At 33.1% G+C, this 23,002-nt stretch overlaps 5 protein-coding genes across 6 annotated transcripts; 4 read left to right on the top strand and 1 right to left on the bottom strand.

Annotated features, from left to right (window-relative positions):
• Positions 1 to 119: 119 nt before the first annotated feature.
• On the top strand, positions 120 to 9,962 carry LOC106114053 (zinc finger protein 260-like). 2 transcript variants are annotated; one of them, XM_013307132.1, is made up of 15 exons: positions 120 to 408; positions 919 to 1,093; positions 1,198 to 1,230; positions 1,702 to 1,794; positions 1,875 to 2,009; positions 3,135 to 3,550; positions 3,988 to 4,204; positions 5,231 to 5,361; positions 5,440 to 5,514; positions 6,020 to 6,158; positions 6,697 to 6,806; positions 7,366 to 7,504; positions 8,069 to 8,200; positions 8,645 to 8,845; positions 9,468 to 9,962. In XM_013307132.1, exons 1-15 carry the CDS (start codon positions 335 to 337, stop codon positions 9,621 to 9,623), a joined length of 2,226 nt encoding a protein of 741 aa, XP_013162586.1. In that variant the 5' UTR covers positions 120 to 334; the 3' UTR covers positions 9,624 to 9,962. The 2 variants fall into 2 exon arrangements, with proteins under 2 accessions (XP_013162586.1, XP_013162593.1); XM_013307139.1 differs by lacking the exon at positions 120 to 408 and having other exon boundaries at positions 947 to 1,093; positions 1,187 to 1,230.
• Positions 9,963 to 11,477: 1,515 nt separating this feature from the next.
• LOC106114032 (histone-lysine N-methyltransferase PRDM9-like) lies at positions 11,478 to 15,661 on the top strand. The gene is made up of 10 exons (XM_013307111.1): positions 11,478 to 11,505; positions 11,854 to 11,937; positions 12,673 to 12,749; positions 13,247 to 13,340; positions 14,099 to 14,205; positions 14,295 to 14,440; positions 15,007 to 15,119; positions 15,193 to 15,333; positions 15,412 to 15,525; positions 15,615 to 15,661. The coding sequence occupies exons 2-10, from the start codon at positions 11,859 to 11,861 to the stop codon at positions 15,659 to 15,661; spliced, it is 918 nt and encodes a 305-aa protein (XP_013162565.1). The 5' UTR covers positions 11,478 to 11,505; positions 11,854 to 11,858.
• Positions 15,662 to 16,078: 417 nt separating this feature from the next.
• On the top strand, positions 16,079 to 16,797 carry LOC106114171 (gastrula zinc finger protein XlCGF57.1-like). The gene has a single exon (XM_013307274.1). The coding sequence runs from the start codon at positions 16,123 to 16,125 to the stop codon at positions 16,735 to 16,737; it is 615 nt and encodes a 204-aa protein (XP_013162728.1). The 5' UTR covers positions 16,079 to 16,122; the 3' UTR covers positions 16,738 to 16,797.
• A 971-nt stretch (positions 16,798 to 17,768) lies between these two features.
• LOC106114152 (RNA polymerase I subunit E) lies at positions 17,769 to 19,123 on the top strand. Its single transcript, XM_013307253.1, has one exon. The coding sequence runs from the start codon at positions 17,866 to 17,868 to the stop codon at positions 18,940 to 18,942; it is 1,077 nt and encodes a 358-aa protein (XP_013162707.1). The 5' UTR covers positions 17,769 to 17,865; the 3' UTR covers positions 18,943 to 19,123.
• A 644-nt stretch (positions 19,124 to 19,767) lies between these two features.
• On the bottom strand, positions 19,768 to 22,903 carry LOC106114070 (zinc finger protein 845). Its single transcript, XM_013307151.1, has 2 exons — positions 22,755 to 22,903; positions 19,768 to 22,093 (listed from the first exon to the last, which is right to left on the bottom strand). Exon 2 carries the CDS (start codon positions 22,085 to 22,087, stop codon positions 19,877 to 19,879), a length of 2,211 nt encoding a protein of 736 aa, XP_013162605.1. The 5' UTR covers positions 22,088 to 22,093; positions 22,755 to 22,903; the 3' UTR covers positions 19,768 to 19,876.
• Positions 22,904 to 23,002: the final 99 nt, after the last annotated feature.

The following is a 23,002-nucleotide window of genomic DNA, read 5'->3' on the forward strand; positions in this document are numbered from 1 at the left end:
ATATTTTTACAATCTTTAGTTCTTTGTATGTAAATTTTAAACAGAGAATGGCGTATCCAGTAAAAGGAAGCCAATGTTCAAGCTTGTCAAATCATACTTTTCTGTCAGTTCAAGGCATTTTAAATAAAAATATGTTCATAACAAAATAATTATACTTAAGTATTTAACAATCTAAACTTATTTGAGTATTAAATAAGCTTAATCTCAGATTATTAAAAGAGTTAAAATTGAAAAATGATCGATAGAAATATGTCCGAATACGTCTTTTAAAATTGTAAATACAGATAAGTTTCTTATGATAATTTGTGTATAATGTATGAAAGCGTAACTGAAAATGCGGTGTAGTGTACAAAACTGTACGAATGATACGAAACGAACAACCAAAAGTCATGGAATTACCTTTCACATGTAAGTTTCGTAAATATTTAATTCATAAATAACCTAGAGATATAATTGTTATTATGCGTATTTTTAACGTAATATAAACAAATATTAACAATTTATATGAAATATTTGTTGCTACAGTTATATATTTAAGTTTGTTCACTAAAATAACAAATTTTGATTTGGTTACTCTACATAAAACGCCCAATCAATAAAAGTGTTCGCCTATTGGTTTTTTTTACAACTGACAATGGCAAATTACATGTTCATCTATTCACACAATGTTCTGTAAAAAAAATATTATATTAATAGTAGTAGTAGAGTTGGATCTAAAAAATAAATAACCTTACTAATATTATAAATGCAAATGTTTAAATGGATGTTTGTTAGAAGTTGGATCTTGATGTCATTTGGCATAATAGAACATAGGCTGGAATAACACATAAGCTACTAATTAAGTTGTTATTTAATTCCACGTGGATGGAGGCTCAGGAAGCTAGTTTCACTATAAGTTTCATTGATCCTTTGTCCCAGGTTTCCAAGGGAACCAAGCTTGCGTAACAAATGGATAGAAGCTCTCAGTATAATGGATTGGGAACCGAAAGACCGTAGTACTGTATGCTCTGAACACTTTAGGTCTGAAGACTTTTATGAAACCAAATGTGGATTAAGGAAAATCAAGAATGGAGCAATTCCAATACTTGTACAGGTAATATAAATATAAAATTTGTTTTGGAATTTTTACCTGATTATCTTATAATGGTAGACAACAATAAAATCAATGATATTTATTTAAATCATGTGTTATTTCAGAATTCTAATGAAGATTCATCAGCAGTTTTGAAGGTATGATTTATAAAAAATAATCTTACTAATACATTATTTAAAATTTCGTGAGACATTATACTAAACTGATATAAAAATGGCTAAACACTGACGTATATCAGTCCGGTGGCAGCACCAACTTATTTCAAGCCCATTGGGGGTCCTTCATTAGGGTGAATGGTATTATTTTGCGACTGCGCTTAGGGCGTGTCTTGAGGAGCGCGGGGTGCGCCGGCGTCGTCAACAATGTTGATACCAAAGCGTCGGTGGTGTTGTTCAAGTTTCTTCAATCTTACTAATATTATAAATGTGAATGTTTAGATGATGGATGTTTGAAGGTACCTCCGTAACTGCTTAAAGGGTTTTTAATGAAACTTGACATAGTTGTAAAATAGTCTGGAAGGACGTTATAGGCTACTTATTAAGTGTTTTTTTTAATTTAGTTTAGACAGAGTTGTGGGTGACAACTAGTTTACTATATTTTCTTTACAGGTGTGCAGAATATGTCTAGCTATGGATAGAAAGCTTTATCACATAATAGATTATAAATTAGATGTGCCGTATCAACAAATTACTGGATTGTTGGTGAGTTTTGCTTCAATATTTCAATTATGCAATCCAATTTTGTTATTAATTATATTTATATATGATTTGTTACATTACAGATGAGTGAAGATGACAATTTACCTCAGAAGTTGTGTTGGGAATGTACACATAGACTTATGTCATGTCATCGTTTTAGAAACAAGGCGATAATGAGTCAGGGATTGATGACAGATGTATTACAAACTGAGAAACATGTGAGTTACATTCAACCTTTTTTGGTATTGGTAAATCTTACCAACGATTTATTACTTTTAGGGGGAGGAAGAGGGTTATTTGGAAATTAATAGTCTAAAACCTCCAAACATTGGTTTCTACAGATATTAAACAGGCCACTACTTTTTTTTAGTTTTTTAACTTCATCATTAGCTATATGTTCCCACTGAGGAGCTCAGAGCCTACCCTAAGTTAGGGGTGATTAGGCCATAGTCAACCACGCTGGTCAAGTGCGGGTTGACTTCAGACATTTGACTTTCTCAGATATGTGCAGCATCATGATGTTTCCCTTTACCATAAAATCGGATAAATGTACATATGTAAATAGAAAAACATATTGGTATATGGTAGCTCTACTTTTTTTACTTATCAAGAATAAAATAGCTTGCTTTTTTTTTGGTTTAATTCTTTTATTTGTTTCAACGTTACGTTGTTAAATTTTGATAGTTGACAATGTATATTAAAGTACCTGGATGACGGAGCTTTGCTCGGTATTTTTTTCTAATTGTGTTTTTTGAAAATTATAGTACGATTTACTTATAAAATGATGAAATATGAATTATATTTTTTCGATGTTACCGATAGAAAAAGTTAAGTTTATGTTTAAGTTGATTATCGATAAAACTGATTCCTAGCTAGATCGATTTATCGCCCTCGAAACCCCCTATATACTAAATTTTATGAAAATAGTTGGAGCCGATTCCGAGATTCCAATTATATATATATATATATACTAGCGGACCTGACAGAAGTAGTCCTGTCTACACGTCTTTAATTCGAATATTATTTAAAATTTGACACTGCGATGGTAGCGCCGTCTGTCGGATCCAATGTAAAACATCCCAAAATCAACAACTACTAATAAATTAAAAATCAATTAAAAAAACATTGTCCAGCGGACAAAATTGTGAATCTAAACCATTCCCAGATCCCCTTGAACACACACAAAAAATTTCATCAAAATCGCTCCAGTCGTTTGAGAGAAGTTCAGTTACATACACACTCACAGAAGAATTATATATATAAAGATAAAGATATACAAGAATTGCTCATTTAAAGATATAAGTTTATACTGACAATAAATTGAATTATTTCTTTCCTTACAGTTAACTATAAAAAGTTTAAAAATCATAAATAGAAATGCATACGGATTAAATAGTAGCTTAATACATAAATATTACGAACCAAATGATTGTGATATACATTTAAATGACGTAGAACTAAAGACTGAAGTCTCTGACGTCATAAATGACATCGCAGATGACATAGATGACATCACAGATGACGTGATAGATTACGACGTCAAAGTACAAGCTGTACCATTATTGGAGGTAGAAATAAAACGGGAAGATAACGAGATATATATAAATGAGTATAGTAATTTTGAAAGCGAAGATGACAAGAAGCTGAGTGAAGTGAATAAAAAAAAACAAAAGGTGAAAAAAAAGAAAAAAGTTAAAGTGGAGAAGAAACTAGCTAAAGTTAAGAAAGATGAAGAGAATCCGATGTTGACTATGGATAGGTATTTATTATATTATACCTTTGTCTTTAACATTTATCATCATCATCAACCTGCCCTTGTCCCTATTGAGGGTCGGCAGTATGTACAGTCAGCGTCATAAATACAGTAGCAGACATGATATGCAAATATATAGGAATCTCCGGAGAAAAAGGAGGAAGGAGAAATTTTTTTTTTTTTTTATTATTTTATATTGATAAAGGGTTATTGACGATAACATAATAGCTTTTTTTTTTTAAATATAGCAATTTTGTAGGTCATCGGTTACAAAATTGCCCCAGAAGGTGTAAAATTTTTAAGTTTTTAAAAAATGGCATTTATTTTTTTAATACCCAGAGGGGAATCTTTATTTAATTTTTCTGGTGACCCTTGTGACCACCCCTATCATCCCCCTTCCTATGTACGTAACCTATTGGGACACACTGTATATGTATTTCCAGATATAAAATAACAGATGTGAAACGACGTAAACACAGTGATGGGTTGGATGAATCATTATTCACAATAAAATCTTTAACATACGAAGAACAAATAGAAGAAATAAGTAAAAGACAGCATACAACAACATATATAAGCGCTCCATATAAATGTGATATATGTTATAGAGGATTTATTATAAAAGATAGATATGAAGCTCATATAATAAGGCATACAGAGGTAATTAACAACTTTATGTCCCCGCTGAAGGCCTCGGAGTACCCAAAGTGAGAGTATGTGATAGTGAATGCTGGTCCAGTGCGGGTTGACTTCAGACATTTGACTTTCTCAGATATGTGCAACACGATGTTTTCCTTCATCGTAACAATATAAATATATATTAGTTACCATACTCCTCGGAAAAAAAATAAAAAATATTCATCATCAGCTCACTATACGTCCCCACTGAGGGGGAGCCTATTCTAAGTTAGGTGATTAGGCCATAGTCAACCACGCTGGCCAAGTGTGGGTTGACTTCACACATATCTTTGAATTTCTTCTCAGATATGTGCAGCATCACGATGTTTTCCTTCACCGTAAGAACATACGATAAATGTACATATGTAAATGGGAAATCGAAAAACACATTGGAACATGACGGGATTCGAACCCAGGATATGCAGATTGCATGTCAAGTGCTTAACCCCTGAGCTACCGACGCTATTAAAAATATTAGCAGATTTTTTTTTGTAAATTTACTAATATTTCTTGTACTTCAACTAAGCTCTAGGCTTGTGCTAGGATATGGTTTACGACAATAGTCGAATGGCGGGATTCGAACCCCCGACCTCGTGATCGGAAATTCGTAACCTTAACCATTAGTTTAATTGACGCTTAATTTGACTACAAAGTATATTTTAATAGCGTACGAAGTCGTGGGTAACAGCTAGTGTAAATTTAAAATTATATTGGTATATGATGGGATTCGAACCCATGCATAAATATTTCTAATTTCCTTTGAATTCTAAAAGTGTTGATGGCTCAGTGGTTAAAGCACTTGACTTGTAAGCAGGTCCTGGATTCGAATCCCGCCATGTACCAATGTGTTTTTCGATTTCCGATTTACATATGTACATTTATCTTATGTTGTTAGGGTGAAGGAAAACATTGTGATGCTGCACATATCTAAAGTCAAAATTGACTATCAGTCTCACTTAGGGTTAGGCTTCCCTAAGTGTGGATTTAATTGAATTATTAATATTTCAGCAAAGCGGTGCATATGAATGTTTTATATGTAAAACTCGTTTGAAATCAGCGCGTGCTTTAAGAAAACATCTGACAGCTCAACATACGGAACAATTTAGTTGCAAAGGATGTCCTTTTGTTACTAGAAACAGGTTATTTGATTTAACTATCGAAATTGATTTTTTTTAGTTTTTCTTTAAATATTTTTCTATTTTGACTCTTTCTTACAGAGGTGTTGCAAGAGAACATGAAAAATGGCACGCCGGTACTAAATACCAGTGCCCGCATTGTCCTTGCGAATTTGAGTAAGTATTAGATTTGTAGAGCGCTGTCTCTCTCGCACATAGTTATATGTCTATAGAGTGATAGAGATAGCACTGTATAGCTAAGTTCTCTTTTTTTAACTAATGTTGTCTCTCTCGCACTTAGTTATATGTCTATAGAGTGATAGAGATAGCACTATGAGGTTAAGTTTCCTCTTTTTAATAATGTATATTTCTACTAATATATACAGGATGTTTAAAATTGATAAGTACGTTAATATTTATTTGTACATAAAGTTTGATAAAAATGTGATGTTTTAGGTGTTTTTTTTTTTAATTTATTTATCTTTTTAAAATATCTAGTCTATGTTACTTAATGTAGCTTTTTAATTATAAAATAGTTTTAGATATCGATCAAGTAGTTTTTGAGTTTATTCTTCACAAAATAATACTACATTTTTTCCTTTAATATTTGCTTAAAATCGTTTCGGCTTTGGATACAACGTATAAATTATATGTAAAAGTTTATAGGGGATGTTATTTTCAGCAAATTGACGACATATATGGGACATATACGGATCAAGCATGTATCAGATTTCGTTTGTGAACTATGTGGATACACTTTTGTTAGTCAAAAAGGAATAGAAGTACATAAGAAGAAGAAACATAGACTACATGATAATTCGGTCAGTACTATTTACCCTATTTTCTTTTATTATCCCATGTTACGGTAAAGGAAAACATCGTGATGCTGCACATATCTGAGAAATTCAAAGATATGTATGAACTCACGCACTGGACCACTATCACATAGTCTCACTTAGAGTAGACACAGAGACCCTCAGTGGAGTATAATCCTACAAATAGGGAGAAATATTCTACACATATACAAAACAAAATTTTACTATGTTGACTTTAGTGAAAGCAACGAATCCCGTTAAAATTCACTTGAAAAATAACAAAATAATTATTTTTTTAAAAATGTTTCATATTATATTTTATTTTTTAAAATTGCTAATTTGACATATTAAAAATGACAGATGTCAGTCCACTCTGTGCATTACCGTCAACTATTAAAAAGGCGTAAATAGTTTTTTTACTTAAATTTGTAACATCCTGTATCATATACGAGTGAATAGATTTTGACAAATGAGGTGTCATTCGATTCGTATTTACAAAGAGTGTCATAGGATATGTTTTTTTGATACAATTATCCAATTTTAGATGACCCTAGAGGGTCCATACTGTGAAGTATGTGATGTCAAATTTATATCAGAAGAAGCGCACAGCAGACATCTCAAATTGTCCTCGAAACATAGCAGTGATGATGATCCGTAAGTGTTTATATAATAAAGTACCAAACGAGCGAGTCACCTGAAATCGCTGAAATAGCGAAGTGACCGTTGCCCATAGACATACGCAATTGCATATGCGTTGCCTACCTTTAAGCGACGGAGGAGAGGATGCATAGAAAGAAAATATATTCCCTTTCCATGCATCCTCTCATCCGGAAAGTCCACGTCCACTTCCCATCCTTTTCTTATAAGAAAAAGGGAATGGAAAGAGGACTAAATTAGGCCTCCGACACGCACACTCATCAGACTGTAGTTGGAATTACTTCGCACTTGAGGCCTGTCTTCTGTGTGGTCGTTGTATTTCACTGAGCGAGGACAATTCGTGCGAACATGTTAGAGCGGGCTCTACCACTGTTAATTACATATGCGTTACATTTAATCGATAGAGAAGACATACAAGACGACAGAGAATATTTTCCCTTCCCATGCATCTAATCCGGAAAATACCCTTATACTTCCCATCATTTACATATAAGAAGGGTGGGAAGGGAAAGACTAAAATAAATCTCTAAATCAATATTTATTGTTGATAATGTAGGAACAGGATCCGTAATGATTCTCAGAGTATGAACACTGAAGGGGGCGTGCGATCTGTACGACGTATAGAGCGCAGACCTCTCGTACATGCGAGAGATGCGGACCTTCCTCCACAACACGGACCCATCGCTTGCGAACAGGTATACCAAAATTGTCACATTTCTTCGTAAAACTAAATATGTATATATATATATATAGGGTGTCCCAAAAGGTTAGGTACATAGGAAGGGGGATGATAGGGGTGGTCACAAGGGTCACCAGAAAAATTAAATAAAAATTCCCCTCTGGATATTAAATAAAATAAATGGCATTTTTTAAAAACTTAAAAATTTTACACCTTCTGAGGCAATTTTAATTTTCTTTAAAATCTTTGTTAGTTGTATTGTTTTTTTTTATTTCATATTGATAAAGTGTTATTGACGATAACATAATAGCTTTTTTTTAAATGTAGCAATATTTGTAGGTCATCGGTTACAAAATTGCAATACAAACAAACAAAGCTGTCCTACTTATAATATAACCTGTCGCGTACAACTCTTCCCTCGAAGAATTAAAAAAAAACTTAGTCTATGTGTTCTACCAGACTATGTTCTATATGTATGACAAATTTCATCAAGATCCATTGAGCTGTTCTGGAGAAACCTTGTAACAAACATCCAAACATTCGCATTTATAATATTAGTAAGATATATATTTATATCCAGTGCGGTATACAACTACGAGATTTACGTCTCTACGCTCAACATTTCCGTCGCGAACATCCCGACAAGAACCGTACTAAATATCCCGCAATGAAGACACCGGCCATGTGCGAACAGTGCGGCAGAATATTCCAGGTAAACAGATCCTGTGTTGTAATCCCGTCATGTAGCAATGTGTTACATATGTACATTTATCTAATGTTGTTACGTTGAAGGAAAACATCGTGTTGCACATATCTGAGAATGTCAAATGTGGGAAGTCTTGCACTGGACCAACATTCACTATCACATACTCTCACTTAGGGTAGACTAAGACCCTCAGTGGGGACTCATAGTGAGCTTTGCTGATTAAAAAATCATCTGTCAGTGGTCGCTTCGTTACTTCGACAAACTCATTTGTTACCTTATTATAAAGTCTAGAAATAATAAAAAAAACGATTTTATATTTATGCATGAGTTTTTATGACAATTAATTTGAAACATCCTGTATCGTAAACGACTAAAGTAATTTTGATAAATGAGATGTCATTCGATTCGTATTCTTCCAAAGAGTGTCATAAATATATATATTTTTTACAGAGTATGGCATTACTAAAAGATCACATGTGGGTGCATACTGGTGTCAAAAGATTCAAATGCACTAGTTGTGATAAAAGTTTCACGCAGCGCAGTAACTTAGTACTACATCTGAGAGTGCACAGTGAGCAACGACCTTTATACGAATGTCCATTATGCGGGAAGAGGTTTGCATTCTTTAATAATAGAAGAAGACATATGTTTGTGAGTAATTTCTTAATAATATAATAACTTAATTAGTATCCTAAGTGTAGTACATAAATGTAGTGTTCAGAGAGAGGGGGTCAGTCGATGTCGGACCTTTGGACCGGTAACACGTGTTGGTACGTAAACGACCCAAATATAACGCAACGAATGCTACAATATGTGTTCTTCCAGACTATGTTCTACATCCATCCATGCAATTTCTGGAGATCCATCCATTCATCTATACTTTCGTATTTATAATATTAGAAAGATATGATCCCTGTACTGTTTACAGAGATTGGTAAAGTGAAAAGTTACGGAAAACTGGATTTGACAGGAAAGGAGACACATACTATTGTAGTTCGTCCCCTCCTCTGTCGATTAAAGCTGTCACTTCTTATTTTATATAGTAAACTCCGTCCGCATGTTTGTCTAAAAAAAAATTAGGGGTGGACTACCCTTAACATTTAGGGGGATGAAAAATAGATGTTGGCCGATTCTCAGACCTACTCAATATGCTCACAAAAATTTCGTTTCGGAGGAGTATGGGAACGAAAATTGTGACACGAGAATTTTATATATAAGATGATTTTGTGTTTCATATTAAAAAAAACATAATTAATACTTTTTCCTTCACCAGATCCACACCGGTTTGAAGCCTCACCGTTGTGAGACGTGCGGCAAATGCTTCACAACTGCAGGCGAACAGCGTGCACATGTACAACATGTCCACCTCAAGAAACCTTGGCCGAGACGTGCGCGAGCACGACGCGACTGGGCTAAACCGCAGCCCTAGTAACATCATTCCAACGTGGCATATACCTACTCTAACGAGACATGTGTCTACTCCAATGTGGAATGTGTCCACTCCAACGTGACATGTGTCTACTCTAAAAAGACATGTGTCTACTCCAACGTGATGTGTGTCTACATCAACGTGACATGTGTCCACTCCAACGTGACATGTGTCCACTCCAACGAGACATGTGTCTACTCCAAATGTGTCACGTGTCCATTCCAACGTGACCTGTGTCTTCTATCATTATAGAGACGCATCGTGTGACAATCCTAATATAATAAGAAGCAATCCGAACTCTACATGTGACAGCTGTAACTAAATATAACGTTTTGGATGGATGTTTGTTTGAAGATATATCCAGAACTGCTGCATGGATTTCTCTGAATTTTGTCATAGATGTAGAACATAGACTGGAAGAACTCATAGGCTACTAAGTTTATTTTTAATTACGCGCGAACGGAGTCGCGGGCGACATATAGTATTAGATATAAGGTAAGCGTGAAAGAGGTTTACTTTAATTTTTACTCTTAAATGTATTTTGAAAATTATTCTGAATGTAAAAAATATAACAATATAACTGGGCCTGTTTTTAAATCGATTATATATTTTTTTCTTATGGGAATTTCAATTTCTAAGGAAAAAATTGTGGAACTTTATCCAGGCTCTTGCTTTATTGTTAAATTTCAGTGTGCTTTTATGTCTGCGTGTCCTATTTATTGATTTTAATGTAAGGATTTATAAATAAATTATAAAAAAAAACTTTAAATAAATGATTTCATATTTCGTACATTTATTTGTGTAGATCCTTAAAAATCCTACACCTCTATACAATTTTATTCAACAATTAAATAAAAAAAAAATTTTTACTAACTGTAAAGTGGGTCTTGCAATTGACAGTAGAGGACATTTTCTGAAGTTTTGAAGAACAATTTTTGCAATATTACTAATATATAGCATAATTACTCAAATCTTACTAATATTATAAATGCGAATGTTTAGATGGATGGATGTTTGAATATATCTGCGGATCGGCACAACGGATTTTGATGAAATTTGGCACACGTGAGAACGTAATCTGGAAAAACACATAGGCTACTTTTTATTTTTTTTAATTCCACGCGGACGCAATCGAGGGCGACAGTAAATGCTATTTGTCCAATTCAGTTGAATATTCATGTTTTATTTCTCAAACGTTAAAACGAGTTCTTAAAATTCTCTTTTTTCAAAGATACACAGCAATATATCAGATTTCAAGAATTTAGTTTAATCAATTTTGAATTTTTAAAATTACATGTCTACTTTAATTTACACTATTATTAGATTTTACCTATAACATGAAATCGAATTATTTTTACAACATATTAAAAATTTATAATATTTGAAACTGCCATTCACCTATCGTTGTTACAAACTCCTTTTACATTTAAAAACAAAAAAATTTAAGCGGGAATTTACTAGTTTTACCGCGGTCGTCAAACATTGTTATTTTTGAATAAATACAACATCTTTTTTGTGTAATAAACTGATTTGCGACCAACTCTTATAAGGCATCTTCGTATTAAATCATTATTTTAATTTTAAAATAGTAAATTATATTTATAATAATAGAAATAACAATAATCGATTTATTTTTAAATCAAAAAATTTCGTGCGAGTAGGATGGCAGCATGCATCTGGTATATGAGTGAAAGTGTAATCATATATGAGTTTAGTTGTGCAATAGTTATCCGTTATTTTTCTAAAATAATTTATTTCCTCGACGGACATTTTAATAAATATTACAGTTTAGGGCGCCAAAGTGTAAATTAAACTTTATTTGTGATTTGAGTGACAATTTAAAACTTTTTCGTGGTCAAGTTTTTAAAGATAACAAAAGAACGTAAGTACTTATTTTTATTTAATTTGCTGATCTTTTATTTTGCTAAGAAGTTGTATAAAGTATTTATCACATACTGCACAACGATTAACTTTTTGTTTGTGTTATTCTTTTTATTTTCTGTTCATTTGAAGACATGAATTATAACTGATTTTAACGCTGAGAAATTATTAAAATTGCAAATAGTAAAAGTCGTTAAATCAAACAAAAGATCCCTTGTTACTACAGTAACATGAATATTTTGTTGCTTATTTTTGAAATGATGTACAGAATAAGATAATGTCTTTAAATTGTGTATAAAAATTTGTCTCGATGTAATGGTCAATTGCATATCATCTTTTTTTTATTCAGTCGCCATGGCACTTTCGAAGTTGAGGCAATTACCGCGCATCAGTTATTTTGAACCTGAAGATCCGAGTTTCGATGAATACATTTGTAAGTAACGAAAGCATTAAAAATGTTGACGAACATAAATAGGCTTCGATGATTTAAATTATTTTATCTAACACCCTACGCCTACTTCCCGTTTTGTTTGGTCTGATGTTCAGTTGACATATCTTATTCTGATGATAACAGTACAATATTAAAAGAAAAAGAAATAACATTAGCGTTTAATCTTTTTTTGAATGATTTTTTACTATACTTTGGCAACTTTTGAGACGAAATCTTCGACAAATATGCTATTTATAACAAAAGGACGAAACACAGAATTATACACTAATATCTCTATGCTAGTCTTTTGTCAGTTTTTTTTATTTTGACCTGTAGTCTAAAAAAAATATCGAGTCTGTTGTGTATGGTGTCCGTATTCTTGTCTGGAGGTTCCTAGTTACGTGAGGATTTTTTTTAAATAAACTAGCTGTCGCCCGCGATTCCGTCCGCGTGGATATATAACTTAATTAGTGTAGCACAGCCATCCACATCCACATCAAATCCATCTAAATATTCACATTTATAATATTAGTAAGTTAAATAAAAAGCAACTCTTCAAGGCATAAATTCTAAAAAAAAATGAATAAATAGTATCCTATGTCCGTCTCCTGGCTCTAAGCTACCTCCTCAACAATTTTCAGGCATATCGGTAAAGTCGTTCTTGAGTTATAAATAGTGTAACTAACACAACTTTCTTTTATATATATAGATATATTGTTTATTATGTTTTTCTTACAGATTGTTCCGGCTGCCGCGACTACGTGTACGATGTGTGCCCTCAGCATGGACCTTTACTTATTCTACCTGATACAAAGGTAAGTAAGAACACCAGTAGGTCGTTTGACCTTATGATATGTATTTCTAGACATAGAATACTTTGCTGCGCTTTCATTACTAGTCAAGTGTCAGATGTAGTGAGGGGACATAAACGTTGACCTTTTAATAAGGCTAGTGTTGCGCCAGTACACCGGCACAGTGTCGGATTTTCTTCCTAACAGTTTGAGTACAAAATGTATTTTAATAAACTACTAACTGTTGCATGCGAATCCATCCGCGCAGAATTAAAAAAAACCTTAATAAGTAGTCTTTGTTCTCTTCCAGACTATGTTCTACATCCATGCCAAATTTCATCAAGATCCGTTCAGCTTTTCTGGAGATATCTTCAAACATCCATCCATCTAAACATTCGCATTTATAATATTAGTAAGATAAGTGTTGTCTGTAATGTTTAGAAATATAAGGTAGAAAAAGATTCTTGAATACTTGCAAAGTGTGCTTTCTTAAACTAGATTTTTAATTTTTTTGAACATAGGTCCCAGAAAAAACAAACTATCCGCCATATGTTCCTCGGGCGGCACTCACTATACCAAAGGCGTTTTTACATATTGCTAGGTCTTATATCCCAGGTATGAGCAAAAATCAGAATTAAATATTATTCGAAGTTTAAATATAATAAGATATGTACCAAATCCTTTGAAGATCTGAGGAAGGGATTTAAAAAACGACGTTTCTCTTTCCCATATCTCCTCTGCCAGCAAATCCAATTCCATTCGCATCCTATTCTTGTTGGAAATGTGCTGGAAGGGTGAAAAAACTTGAATTTCGCGCCCATTAAAATATAAGTATAAGTAAAATTGCGACTGAAAATTAATTCTAGGTATGTCAATAAAAATAGGATCTATGATCTCATCCAGAATAAGCACCAACAGCGCGATGGTAAACTGAGCTTAGTCTTACTTAGAGCAGTGGGGGGCGTGTTGAATGAGGCCTAGTCTTACTTAGGGAAGTGGGGACGTGTTGACTGAGGCTTAGCCTTACTTAAGGAAGTGGGGTACGTTTTGACTGAGACCTAGTCTTACTTAGAGCAGTGGGGGACGTTTTGACTGAGACCTTGTCTTACTGAGAGCAGTGGGGGGCGTGTTGACTGAGGCTTAGCCTTACTTAAGGAAGTGGGGTACGTTTTGACTGAGGCCTAGTCTTACTTAGAGCAGTGGGGGCATGTTGACTGAGGATTAGTCTTACCTAACACAGTGGGGTCCGTGTTGACTGATCCCTAGTCTTACTGAGAGCAGTGGGGGGCAAGTTGAATGAGGCCTAATCTTACTTAGAGCATTCAGCTTCCACAGTGGGCTTGAATTGACAACTACTAGCAGATAATATTTAGGTGCGGGTCTGGGAGTGTTCAGTTCAGGTACTTTGCCAAACGGTGTACGCTTCGGACCTTACCGCGGTGTTGTGAAGAAAAATTCAGATTCCAGTTATTGTTGGCAGGTAAGTTACTGTTTTATTTATTATCCGAATGACTGATTTTGGGCTTTAGTATGTATATCGATGCTTTAGCAATGAAATTTTTAATGTAGATATTCGATAAAAATAACAAGCCGTCCCACGTTGTGGACGGCGGAGATGGCCACCGTTCAAACTGGATGCGATTCATCAACTGCTCCCGGAATCGGAACGAACAGAATCTTATTGCGTTTCAATATAAAGGACAGATTTATTATCGGTATGATTTACTAATTAGTTTCATTTTCAATATTAAAAGTCCTTTTCACGGAATATGGAATGGAATGACAGAATAAGAGACATATCAGGGAACGGGACGCGGATTTGTCGGAGAAGGGGTCTAACAGGAAATGGAATGAATAAGGATATTTTGCACAACAGATCTGGTCGACCATTAAAATACCACGACCACACAGACGACAATGATAAGAGTGCCTGTCGGAGGCCCAATTAAAGTCCTCTTCCCCTTCCCAATGTAGAGACCGGATGGATATTACCTTTCTATGCATCCCTTCTTCTGTCGATTAAAGGTAGGCAGTACATCTGTAAATGCGGTCTAAGAGTAATCTCTTAGCAATTTTATCGAATTCAAGTGGCCGTTTACCAGGTTTTGCTACATAAAAAATAAATATTTCCCTTGCCTGTGCTTTCCCTTCCATTTAAAGATAGACTAGGCAAGGTAGATCTATGAATTTTTTTAGCGTGTCGATTTATCTTTGTTTGATAATGACTTATTGATTTGACTTTAAAATATGATTTTTAAATAATATTATTATGTATTATTAGCACAATAAAAATTATTCCACGCAATACTGAGCTGCTGGTATATTACGGCAGTGAGGCGGCACATGGTTTAGGCATCGACTTGAGATTTTATAATTGTCAGCCTCAAATAACCGGTGAGATTTTCTTTTTGGTTTTTGCAAATTGCATTTTGATTTTCGCCATTTTGACGCTGATTACATATTTCAGAACCAACGATAACTACTACAGAAATAATAAAAGAAAATAAACTTGATAAAGATAATAAACCTAAAATAGGAATTAATGGTAAATGTAAAGACAAAATATCGGGAACGAATACAAAAACTAATTTTGCATGTGATCAACGTGGTAAATATTTAAAAAAATTAAATGAATAATATAAATTAAAGTTTAAGTTTTTGAGAATACGATTTACTTATATTCCAGTACCAACGCCTAATACTTCAGAAAAAGTAAAGGAATTTAAATCAGCAATTGCAGTTAGAAATAACCCCAAAAAATTTGTATCGAGTACACAAAGTAAATTCACATGTCATCGAGGTAAGAAATAGTTTAAAAATCAAGTAAACGCAAAGGATACTTAGTTATTCTAAGGATTGTAATAATTCTAAAGATTTAAATGGAATCAGATTTATATCTTAGTAATCTTTTTCAGAACCAATGTCAAGTGCTCTAGAAAATGTAAAAAATACGTCTGATTTGTGTAAAGGTAGAAATGTAGAAGATTCTAAAACTGAAAAACAGTTTGAAATTAATATCACATCGAAAACGTCAAATAACTTCACTTGCGATCAGTGTGGTAAATGCTTTTCTACGAAAAAATTGCTGAAGAAACATATAATAGATGAAAATAAAATAATTAACTATAGAAATAATACAAACAATCAAAAAATACCTTCTGTAAACGATTTTCTTTATTGTGATATCTGTGCCTTCAAAAGTAAAGAAAAGCGTTTAATCGTGTCGCATTTAAAAGTACACGCAGCTAAGAAAGTATACACGTGTCATATATGTGAATACAAATGTACACAAAAGGGCCATTTAAAAATACATATCAGGACACACACAGGTGAAAAACCATACTCATGTCATATATGTGAATACAAATGTACACAAAAGGTAAACTTAAAACAACATATGAGTACACACACAGGTGAAAAACCATACTCATGTGACATATGTGAATACAAATGTACAGTAAAGGGAAACTTAAAAAAACATATGAGTACACACACAGGTGAAAAACCATACTCATGTGACATATGTCAATACAAATGTACACGAAAAGAAAGCTTAAAAATACATATGAGTACACACACAGGTGAAAAACCATACTCATGTGACATATGTGAATACAAATGTACAGTAAAGGGAAACTTAAAAAAACATATGAGTACACACACAGGTGAAAAACCATACTCATGTGACATATGTGAATACAAATGTACACAAAAGGGAAACATAAAAAATCATATGAGTACACACACAGGTGAAAAACCATACTCATGTGACATATGTGAATACAAATGTACCGTAAAAAAAAGCTTAAAAATACATACAAGGACACACACAGGTGAAAAACCATACTCATGTAACATATGTGAATACAAATGTACGCAAAAAGGAAGCTTAAAAATACATATAAGGACACACACAGGTGAAAAGCCATACTCATGTCATATATGTGAATACAAATGTGCACACAAAGGAAGCTTAAGAGGACATATAAAAAGACATACAGGTGAAAAATAATTTCATTACATACTTTGAGATTTTGCCTAATATAAAAATTGCATGAAATATAGAACTAATTTCTTCACTTTGCAGGCACCCCCTTGATAGGTTTTCTAGTTTCGTAGTTAGGGTATCATCATCATCATCAGCTAGTGAGCTGGGGACGTATACTGATACGTCCCCACTGAGGGGCTCGGAGCCTACCCTAAGTTAAGAGTGACTAGGCCATAGTCAACCACGCAAGTGCGGGTTGGTTGACTTCCCACATATCTTTGAATTTCTTCTCAGATATGTGCAGGTTGCATCACGATGTTTTCCTTTACCGTAAGAACGTCGGATAAATGTGCATATGTAAATCACATTGGTACATGGCGGGATTCGAACCCAGGACCTGCAGATTGCAAGTCATGTACTTGGACCCCTGATTTTTTTTTATATAACTACAAATTGTCGCGAGGTTTACGATTATGTTCGTAAAAAAACAGGATTCTTACCACGATTTTGAGTTTGAGCTCCCGATATTTCGGAACAGTTGCATGCGTTATGGTCATGAGTTGACTGGTACTGTGCCATCGGTTTTTATTATCCGACTTTTCACTATATGTTGTTTAGTCGTAACTGCCGCACTCAGAGTGGTTAAGTGATCCTCCTTAGTATAGATTTAGTATAAAAAATCTACAAGACTCTTAGTAACCAATTATCGACAATTATCCAAATTTATTATACTTCATAAGTAATTCTTGGACTGGACCGTGACTAACCGTGGGTTCCTGACACCAAAAACTCTGGATAAAACAAATCGTCACCCTTGTCAGTACCTTTGACAACACAGAGATAACAATACGTTTTAAACAGAGATTTGGCGTCAGAAACCCTGGGTAAGGGCGGTGTGTTGAAGTCATTTTGACCATTCAATAGTGGTTTTGGTTCGATAACTACATCAATTGGTTACATCTTTTTTAATGTTTAAAATTCTTCTCTATGTCCATAAATTGATTCATACTCTTTGGAAGTTAATGTCAATTTGACAATTGAAAAATGTCAAATGGAAAGACGTGAATGGAGGTGTTTACTAATATCATAACCTATAGTATAATATTTTCACGTGTTTTGTTTTCATTTTAAAAATCATAAATAAATTAAACAATGCCCAAGTTACAAATCGATGAGGTTTTCACCAAAAATAATATACATCCGATGCTTATAAATTTCCAAAATGGCTACACAACTGGAAAATTTCAACCAACAGAATGTGTGTTATTACAAGACGAAAATTCAAAAACTACTATCGCTACACAAATAAATGATTTTGTTTATACGGGAGAAGAAGAAAAAGAAGATTTGAGTAAAACAATAATAATTGCTAGGAATAAAAACACCGGAAAAGTTAGGTTAATCGAAGTCGGTACAGCGGAGTTGAAACCTGTGCTTAAAGTTGACTTGGATTCAACTCAATTATTAGAAACGAGTAATTTAGAACTAAGTAGAAAATTCGGTTCGAAAAAACAGAAGCAGCAAGTTGAACAACGAGAGAAATTAAAGGTTAACGTACAAATTGTGAATGAACAAATGCAAAATGTCACCCAGGAGGTATCCGTGGACAATTTAGATCTATCTTCATACGAAAATCCAGATTCAGATGATTTCTATATACCACCAATCAACAGAGATGCACAAAAACCGGAACAAATCTATGAATTAGATAAAATTTTAACCGAAGATGAATTCGATAAGATATATTCTGAAGTAGAAGGTAAAGACTACGCTTCCGACATACCTTCATGGGTAGCGAATTTGATGACATCAAAAAAGAATCCAAAACACATTGTATTAGGAATGTATGCAGGAGTTCTGCTTAAATTATATTTAATGTTGGTGAAGGATATACCAAAAAAGATGTTTACAGCTTGCAAACTGTCACCAACACTTAATAATATAGTTTTATCAAACTTTTTGTTAAACAACAACGGTAAACGTAGCAGACCAGCACCATACAAAGATAAATCTTTATGTCATGCAATAATATTCCTACTTCTCATAAACAATTTATCACTAGACTTGGACATTCTTTCCCAAGGTATTAAGTTACAACCGAAAACGGTTACGACAAAAATCAGAGTTACAGGTGCATCTATTGTTGCTTCTGGCAGTAAAAAACTAATACAGTTAAAATTACCATTAAAAACGAAAACAGTTTTTAGAAGAAAGAGTAAAAAGTTTTAGTTAGTTTAGTTTTTTTTACTATAATAGCTTGTAAGTTTTAATCCTTTTAGACTCGCCGTTAAAAAGAATGGAGAAACCTTATGGTTGGTTACTGCTTTTGATTAGCGATGGTGTATCAAACACAAGCCAATTCATTACGGTCATACTAAAAATTTCGTATTTTTGTTTCAATTTGTAAATCTTTTTTTAAAATAGTGTAAGTAATTTAAATAAACTATTTTTAAAACAAACCTTTTTATTCTTATTTAAAAGATTAGTATGTCATTGGTTATATTAATAACTAGCTATTTCCCGCGACTATCTGTGTCATCATCATCATCAGCTCGCTATACGTCCCCACCGAATGGCTCGGAGCCTACCCTAAGTTAAGGGTGATTAGGCCATAGTCAACCACGCTGGCCAAGTGCGGGTTGGTTGACTTCACACATATCTTTGAATTTCTTATAAGCCTATGTGTTCTTCCAGAATATGTTCTGCATGTATACCAAATTTCAGTGAGATACATTCAGCCAATTTGGAGATATCTTCTAACAAACATCCATCCATCTAAGCTTTCTCATTTATATTAGTAAGAAGGCTTACATACTGTATTTGTCAAATCTCGATAATTTTATTTGGTAAATTAATAACAACACTTATCATCATCAGCTCACTATACGTCATCACCGAGGGGCTCGGAGCCTACCCTAAGTTAAGGGTGATAAGGCCATAATCAACCACGCTGGTCAAGTGCGGGTTGACTTCACACATATCTTTTAATTTCTTCTCAAATATGTGCAGGTTGCATCACGATGTTTTCCTTCACCGTAAGAATAATAACAACACTAATAGTATATTACTTTATTAATGTATAAGCATAATAGGTATAATAAACATATCCTTACATGAATCTTAATTCTAAACAAACTAAGGAGATACAATTTCAGTCTTTATGTTAATCAGTTGTGCTCTCCGGATCCTGTGATAAGTTTAATTCATCATCACCTTCACTTAACTCCGCTGTACAAAATTCACTCATAATCATCTTACCTTTAGTTGAAATGTTCAATTTATGTTTTAAAATTGAATATTCTAACATATTATATGATGTTAAACATGTATCACATTTATACACAACCGTTTCTAAAGATTCGTTATATTTATCGTAATTAATATTTTTTAATTCATCTGTAAAATTTTTTATACATTCATCACAATCAACGCTAGTTATTTTAACAAGCCATGAATAATTGGCTAAATCGTCTACATCGAATTCGTTGTGAAACTTCTTAATATGTCGTTTTAAAGTTTTTCTCGAACTAAAATCTTTAATGCATATAACACATCGGGGCACAGATTTACGTTTCCCAGTCCATATTATGTTTGAATGATACATCTCTTTGTGTTGATCAAATTTACTTTGACCTTTAAAAAGTAGGTTGCATGCATCGCATTTGTATATTTCATCTTCAGCTAGATGATTAGTTTTTAAATGTTCCTTTAAAGCTTCTATACAATTGAATGATATTGAACACAAGCCGCACGGATGTGTTGACAAATTTAAAGAATGTATTAATTTCAAATGTACTTTACAAGATTTGGCTGATTCAAATCTTCTATAACATATATGGCATTGGGGGAATAATGTTGAATGTGGATGTTTTATTCTAACATGTTTCCGGAGACTTCTTTTCTCTTTGAATAATGTTTGACATTCTATACATTTGTGACGCTGCATACCAAGATGTGTGTATTCAATATGTCTTCTTATATTTCTTTTAGATTTAAACCATTTATGGCAATAATCACATTTAGAACAAGATATATTACTATGTACAATTTTAATATGCGATATTAGATAAAATTTATTACTGCACGTTTTTCCACAATAATGACAATCAAAACTTTGCTCTTTAGTATGTTTTAACTTAATATGACATTTCAATTTGTAATTTCCCTCTGTATTTTCATCATTACTACTTGAAGATTGAGCTTCGGGATGAAATATTTTCACATGGAAGTCTAAACTGGTGATATCGGTAAACAATTTATCACAATGGTCACAAGAATTGACATCCGGTGGTGGTATACAAAATTTACGATGTTCCAAAAATGTTTCATTCGTTGAAAATTTCGTAAAACACACATTACACGTTGAAACATTATAATATTTTTCATGTATAAATAATAAATGGTCCTTTAAATCGTGTAAACTATTCAACGTATTATTACAAAATTCACATATATAATCTTTAGTCGGAGTCTGTGTCATCGTTTGTAATAAAGATTTTTTACAATAATTATAAAAATCTTGAAAAGTATGTTCAGATTTGACATGCTTCCTTAAAAGTGGTTCTAAATTGAATGATTTATCACAATTTGTACATTTAAACATTAATTGTGATGTTATTTCTAATTCTTTGTATTCAGAACTATCATTTTGTGTACATAAGTTTATATGTTCGTTTATATTTTCCTTACCATAAATTTCTTTACAGCAAATTTGACAATTATATTGAATAGTTTCCGGATTATGCATAGTTTTGTTATGACGTCTCAAACTTTGATTAGAAGTGTACACTTTAGGGCAAATGTTACATTTAAATTCACCTCTTTCTCCATGAAACATTTCGATGTGCCTTTTCAAATTTCTATTATTTGTATAAACTTTACTGCACAGTTGACATTTCAGTGAATCTTTATCTACATGTTGATGTGTAGACGTGATATGTGTTATTAAAGCAGATTTACTTTTGAATACTTTCTTACACATATCACAAATTGGATATTCAGCATTAGGGTTATGCAATTGATTTTTGTGTCGCTTTAAATTTCTTTCTGTCGTGAACGTTTTCTCGCATAAATGACATCTAATATCTGGCCGTCCGCTTTGTAAATGAACTGTAATCATATGTGACGTTATATTTTGCTTTCGTGTAAAAATACGTCCGCATATATCACATTCCGGAAATGCTTGGCCATATCTATTGTGTCCTCTTGATAAATGTAATTGTAAACCAGCTGGGCTTCCGAATCTCTGGTCGCATATTTCACAATAACATGATGAATTCATGTGATAGTTCTCGATGTGCGTCTGCAGATTGTATTTGCGAGTGAACGTTCGGCTGCAGTAATCGCACACATAGTGCAATGGATACTGAGCCATCTTTATCTGTAAAAAGATAAAATTATTTTGAACATAATAATCATATCTGTAGGTTAAAATAAACTTTCATATATTTCATACTAGCTGTCGCCCGTGACTCCGTCTGCGAGGAGTGAAACTTAATTAGTTCCCGGCAATTATTCAAATTTTTCCCATCTTTTAAACCTTCCCTAGACCTGTACAAACAAGATAAGATAAATCCATTCAGCCGTTCTCAAGATTTAGCGAGACTAACAATTGATTTTTATATATATAGATATATTATATTTAATATTTCTCCCAAGTAGCTTCAGGGAGCTGATAAATAAGTCAAAGGTTTAAGGCCAGGATAAAGGGGGATGGGATAAAGCCAGGAAGAAGTATACAAAACTTTAAGACCTTAAGGGACCAAAAAACAAATACAATTGAAAGCCATCAACACTATTGAATTTCAAACTTTATTATAATATAAACAAATGAAAAAATATATATGTCCTGAAACTATTGTAGAAAATTTATCAATAAACATTATTTACCGCTATATTTCTTTTCCAAAATCCTGTACAAATGCAGTAAGTACTTACACGACTTGAAATATTAATAAATCGATATTCTAATAAGAAATTGATGGAGTACGAAACGATAATTATATGCGCTAGTTGTCTACATGCATAGAAACATGATTTACCTTATATCCTTATGTTAAAATAGTCTTTATATTACATATTGTCATGGGTGCATTTATATTTATCTAATATTACTTCATTGTAGTAATTCCGGTGGATTTTACTTTTGTTAAAGCTTAAAATATTAAACCTAGATATTTAACAAATGTCATATGTCTGTTTCTCTCAGAGAAAAGATCGATGAGAGTTGTGTAGACAAAGAATAAAGTACCTTTTCATTACACTTTTTAACTTATTATAAAGAAAATGT

The sequence above is a fragment of the Papilio xuthus genome, unplaced genomic scaffold (assembly GCF_000836235.2).
Source record: "Papilio xuthus unplaced genomic scaffold, Pxut_1.1 DF829673.1, whole genome shotgun sequence".
In the NCBI taxonomy this organism is placed as follows: Eukaryota; Metazoa; Arthropoda; class Insecta; order Lepidoptera; family Papilionidae; genus Papilio; species Papilio xuthus.